Source organism: Dendronephthya gigantea, unplaced genomic scaffold (assembly GCF_004324835.1).
Source record: "Dendronephthya gigantea isolate DGI-Jeju-01 unplaced genomic scaffold, DenGig_1.0 000382F, whole genome shotgun sequence".
Classification (NCBI taxonomy): Eukaryota; Metazoa; Cnidaria; class Anthozoa; order Malacalcyonacea; family Nephtheidae; genus Dendronephthya; species Dendronephthya gigantea.
The window spans coordinates 19,893-26,012 of record NW_021163392.1 but is presented as its reverse complement, the minus strand read 5'-3'; the positions used below and the strand labels follow the sequence as shown (position 1 = coordinate 26,012).

Sequence of the window (6,120 nt, the reverse complement as noted above, 5' to 3'; positions counted from 1 at the left end):
GCAACAATCAGAGTGATATTTGTTAAAATCGCAGATAGTAAAACAATGTTTGTTTGTTTTGAAAGCATAATTGTGCTCGCGCCAAAAATTATCAATTTCCCGCCACAATTTTAATGCCCCGCGGTACAATTGTCCCGGGCTTGTGTGAACGAAAATAAATTTTGTCCCGGGACAATTTGCAACCCGGGGCAACTTGTTGCCCCGGGTTCATGAAAACAAGGCCTTAATGTCAACTATAATTTCCTCACACTTGTCTGCGTTCAACTGGAGCTTGTTGTTTTTTACTCCATTTCTCTACATCAGACACTGCACTCTGCATTTGGCTTGAGCTATTTCTTGGGACAACTTCGGCTAATGTCTTGTCGTCTACGTACTTCCACGAGTGCCCTGATGGTTTAAGAAATAAAGTAAAAATAGAATAGCATTAATAATTCTGTAATTGTACCTCTTTCATCCGAAGCGCTGCATTCGTCCAATTTCTCCAAAATGTTCTTAACATCACGGGACTGAAGTTTCTATTCTGGGTTTATAATAATAATAATATTCTGGGTTTTTTCTCTTCCCACAACTCCCTAATTTCTTTTCCAATCTCCTGTTTTTCTTCTATCCGTTCTAATTCGGCTTTGATCTGTAATATTTTAGAAACACAGCTGTGCATAAAAATATGGCATTATATTCAAACACGTTCGGGCATGCAAGAAATGAGGAAACATGACATAGAAATTCTGAGGGCAACATGGATATAGCCAGTGTATGTCATGATTTAGAGATCATGCCGGGGGGGGGGAATTGAATCGTAAGCATTTAATTCCAATAATTCCTGAAAAAGTTTTAGATAAACTACATGTATAGGTTACAAACACAATGAAGCGAACTACTGTACCTGAACACCTTTGTCATCCTTGAGAAAAGGATAATCCTGGAGAATTTTCCAAACCCTTGTGTCATGCAGGAGAACATCTTGTCTTCTCTTTGGATATATTGTCCATTAAACGTTTGACCAGACTGTAATCTCTCTTTCCTTTACGATGCATGTCTTGTAGCTGTTTTTGCTGGTGTTCCAGGGTATCCACAGTTTCACCCTCAGGAATTGCTGGTACAATTGGGGCTCTTCCCTTTTTCTTCTTTCGTCCTGGAATTCGTTTAGGCAACTCAATCCCTTCATCCAGTGATCGTTTCTTTTCCTGCTTTGCCAATCTTTTCTTGACATTGGCGAAGCGTTCCTGAATTTTTTTGAACCACATTTGCTGAAAAAAACAATTAATTGCATCATTAAGAATAATGCAGCGTATCAGAACAGTTTGCAATTTGATGCAAATACTGAAAAATACAATTGAAATAAAATACTTTAAGCAAACTTACATGTCCTGCACTAAATGTTCCTTTTAGGAATGGATACTTTTGAACCAGCAACAAGGCTATGTGTGTTCTTTCATCAATTGTTGGATATGAGGTATAGGTCATAATGGATGTGCAGAGTTGTCGTACAAGAGCACTTTTCTCTTGTGGGTTAAGTTGACCTTTATTTAGTGCTCGTTCAATGTCAGGTTCCCACTATAAACAAATCAGTAAATGTAAAAGAAAATTTTACTGATTTCAGAAATTTGCTTCAGTCTTTACTTTCCACACCTTATCATTATCATGAAGATTTGTAAGAAATTCGGATATTGGGCCTGGTGATTTGCATTTTACCATTAAAATCAACATCTCAGTTTGTAATAAGACAACACCTCAATTACACAAATGTTGTGTATGCTTTTGCGAAAAGATAATTTTCCCCAAAAAAGACTTCGTGATCATGTAATTTTCATGCACTTTTCTTTCGTTAGAATAAAACAATAACAAATCAAAATATCTTAGCTATTGTCTTACCCGTGTTGGTATGCAAAACTTGGTCAACCAATTTGAATCCCTGCCTGGATCAGCCTATACAAAAAAAATATTTTCAAGCTGCTTGGATATTCACCTCATTTACTGTCATTCAATGCGAGAAACCAGATTTTCTACATCCTAATAAAAACTAATAAAAGTCTGCAATGTTACCCATGCAAATATGCTGTAGGCACACGTACCAAATATTGCTAACATATTGATATCAACATTTACCTTGTTTTCTTTCGCGGATGATGTACTATTTGAATACAAGCTTCTACCACTATCAGGTTCTTTTGGACTTCCTTTATTATTGCTTGAACAGCTTGAACAAATTGTAAATAGAAATTAAATTAAATGACATGCCAATACAATTAAACCTTGCCAACATGAACTTATTACTACTGTAATTGTGTTAGTCATTTTTTCCAATTCTTCTGAAAAAATCAGCAAGCATATCACTTGGAAGTCCAGCTGTTGCATATGTCCGGGCTGTCAGGTTTTGGGTTCATCTTGTGGCCAAATGATGGTGTCATCTGACTGATATGATTCAGGGTCAACAGGCTTACATTCTTTTTTTCTTTCAGCTCTCTTTTTTCTCCTTTTTCTTTTTTGCTTATTTTTCTATTCATTTTCATTTCTTTCTCTGAAGAAATTGCTAATAATTAATTTGGCAAGTTAGGATTTGGGACGTGTCAGTGAAACAGGAAGTTGCAAACATCGAACTAGCATTTAAGAGGCTGTCTCTGTAAAAACCGCCCGCTTAAATTTCATTTAAGATATGATCTTCCTTAAAACTCTGCCAACTGAAAGACTTCACCAAACATAAAATAAAAACAGTATTGGTTTGGTTCAAAACTTTTTTCCAGTCGCGCTGCGAATTAAGAAATAGTTTGTCTTGTTAGGGTCCATTGGGACGTCTCGAAAATTGAAAATTACGCATTTTTCTTTGATTCGTGAAATATATTTCGCGTCAACTAGCCATAAATTTTATATCATTTTACTGATGAAACTTTCTAGTTTTCTCGACGAACAATAATTTTTACCTAATATTAGTTGTAAAGGCAAACTTAAGCATAATATAACCCCTACTTATCGCTATAAATATTAAACTGTAAATGACCTTGTTTTAAATCCCGTTTCTGACATTTTGGGACGTTGTCATTTGCTCTGACCCATTCATCCAAGAAGTGTAGTCCTTTATCGGCAAATATATGCAAAAACCCCTGTACGATTTTAGTATTTTAAAAGTTATGGCCGTTTGTATCAACACATATGCGTGCGTTTGCTATGATTTGCGATCAGTCGTCATGTTGTAAAATCACACTATATCAAGAAGATTCTATAATACAAATACAACAATATACAGTTTACCTTGTTACCAACTCAAGCTCAGTTCCTTTTTCAGTCATTTTCCAATTCCTCACATGGTCGATCTCATATTAAATATATTTATACATGTCCATGCCCCTCTTGACCTGCCCTGACCTTTGTTCTTTGAAGACTGTACTTTCATTCAAAACATTGGACCGATTTATACTAGACACGGATCATCCGTCTGGACGAATCATCCGTCTAAGTATGAACACAAGACGAACTATCTAGACGAACTATCTACACGAATTTGCAGGACGACCTAGAATTGCGCGATAACAACTGTATGGGAAGTTGGGAACGAACGTATGCGAGTAACGGAGCCTCGGATTTTCGGTAGTTCGTCCGCATGCCGTATTTATACTCCCAGACAGATCACCCGTTAAGACGAACTACGCACGCAAGTTCGTCTACATAGACGAACTACGCCGATAATTCGTCTTGACGGATGATTCGTCTGTTTGTCCGCGTTTACACACAGACGAACTAGAAGACGAACTATCTTTTCCTTGCCCAAGTTCGTCTAGACGGATGATCTGTCTCTAGTATAAATCCGGCCATTGCCACACTTTGCATAAATATCCTTTTGAAACATCGTTTCGGAACGGAATTTGTTTGGAAATCTTATGGGAATCATCACTAGTCTGGTATTTAGGAAGAAAATTTGAAAAATACGACAGAAGCTTGCATGAATTCGAAGAAATCACACTCTATCGGTTGTCATTTTGATAATGTTGTTACTAACAAAACCGCTAACGAACATAATCATAACCGATAAGTACAATCTGCAAACCGTGCAGACTATGTATAGAATGCAGATTAGGAATAAGCGGTATGCAGACTAAAATTGCAGATTTTGGTATAAAATGAATGACTATAGTCTATACTGAATGAATACGTTGAATGATTACATCAATCGTTAGAAAATGTTGTGCATTTCTGTCAACTGTAATACTACCAGCTGTTTCCTTCGCTTTCCTTAAAGTCGGTCGCCCAATTGTAATTAAGTTAGTACAATATTACTTATTAGATATTTGGTATATATTTTAATATATAGAATTAAAAAATTTGAGTTGAAATTTTACAGTCAGTTAGGCATATTGGTTTGCCGTTTGTTGTGCTCCAAGTAACAGGAGATTCATGTTAGAGTTAAGGAGTTTACAGTTAGGAAGGTTATGGTTCATGAGCAGGCGATAGAATGCTAGGGAGAAACACACTCACATTCCTGAATCATATCTGATAGTTTGTCTATAAGAACTTGCTTCTTATCTCTCGATTTGACAGGGATTTCAAAATAGCCACAAATGGTTTTCAGCATGGATACATTGAACTCTTTAAGCGTGTTGCTGAGGTATCGTTCGCACAGATCATACGTATCGTAGCAGATGGGATGCGACACGTTGATTTCACCGTTTACCAAGTCTACTAGGTCTTGCCTGTTAGAATGTTCCTGCAAGCACTCGACATCTTCATCCTGTTTATCCGACAGGTCAATCACTCCCTGACCTTTGCGACACTTTACTGCTAGCCGCGAGAAAAAGCCCTGAACTTGAGTCTTTGTTAGCCACTCGTTTCTACTGAATAGACGTTCATTTGATTCATTTTTCGCAGTTCGCATCCCCGATGCAACTTGGGTAGGGTCTGCCTTCCGTCCAGTTCTTTCACCAAGTGTGAACCGTGCTGTGAGGTACTCTTTAACCTTTTTTGAAAATCTAATGTTGCTCCTAGGCTTGCTCAAGGCCCATCCTTGTTGTAAAGATGAACTGACAGTGGCGTTCACCTCAGAGGTTTGCAGCTTCGTAAAATTTGACGAGCATGTCTTGGAATACCCAATATCTACAGATGCAAATTTTAGTGCCCAATCCCTTCTGATTGCGTCAAACTGCTTCAGCTTGCTGAAATTGTGCTGGCCGACATCCAGGTGTAACTCAAGTTGCTCAAAGGTGTCGAAGGCTTCAAGGCACCCATGTACAGAGCATTCGAACAATTGCGCTGGATTTTCCTTTTTCTTGCATTCTTCTGGGCGATGCTTGATTTCGCGCTTCTCAGGATGATCATAGAACCCTTGAGATTCCGGGATCGAAAGCATTGTCGGAGCTTGATGCTTGATATATATGTCGTCGTATGGAATCTGCTTCCCTTTACCGATACCATAACATTTCCAAACTCTTAAACCAGAAGATTCATATCTAAAATTGTGGAAGCTACTAAATTGCTCTATTTTGTGTACGGACAGGGTATTTTTTGACTCGTTAACAACACTCACGGCGGCGGTTGTTCCCTTCACTGGATGTTTCGTTAACGCGTCTCGCATGTCCACAGCAGTCAAAACATCATGGTCTTCGTTGCAGTAAGTACGGATCGAGGTCTTCATTGGACAGAGGATACGATCACAAATGTCCTTGCCAGATTGCGGCTCCGAGTAATGATAACTGTCTACTTCAACGCCGACTCTCTCTCCAACATCTTTCACTGCGGCTATCAGGAGGTTGTTGTGGTAGCACCCAGCTTCATCTGATCGTAGATAAACTTTCTGCAACAGAGGATTCCTAACTTTTAGGTGTTCAAGAACGTTTTCAAGAACTGACGTAACTGCATACCAGTCCTGGGTACACTGATCGAACAAGTGCGCGTAGGAAATAACTTCAGTCGTATTTGACTGGCTGCGAGTAATAACACTACTGATATGCCAACTTAGCCCCCTTTTTCCATACCAGTCACTCTGTTTTTCTCTATATCGCAACTGTAGAAACTTCATGGCCCAATCAATTATTAGAAAACATGAGGTTTGGTCAAGCTTTTCGATGATATCTTGCTTCGCACACTCTTGATTCACGGATCTCATTATGTGTGCTTTCCATTCTTTGATTGCGT

The 6,120-nt window shown here is 38.4% G+C and overlaps 1 protein-coding gene across 1 annotated transcript; it reads right to left on the bottom strand.

Annotated features, from left to right (window-relative positions):
• Positions 1-4,433: 4,433 nt before the first annotated feature.
• On the bottom strand, positions 4,434-5,560 carry LOC114542718. The gene has a single exon (XM_028562193.1). It carries the CDS (start codon positions 5,558-5,560, stop codon positions 4,448-4,450), a length of 1,113 nt encoding a protein of 370 aa, XP_028417994.1. The 3' UTR covers positions 4,434-4,447.
• Between the last annotated feature and the right edge of the window lie 560 nt (positions 5,561-6,120).

Coding starts and splice junctions, on each gene's coding strand:
- LOC114542718 (XM_028562193.1), bottom strand. CDS start 5,560: ATGCGAGACGCGTTAACGAAACATCCAGTGAAGGGAACAACCGCCGCC.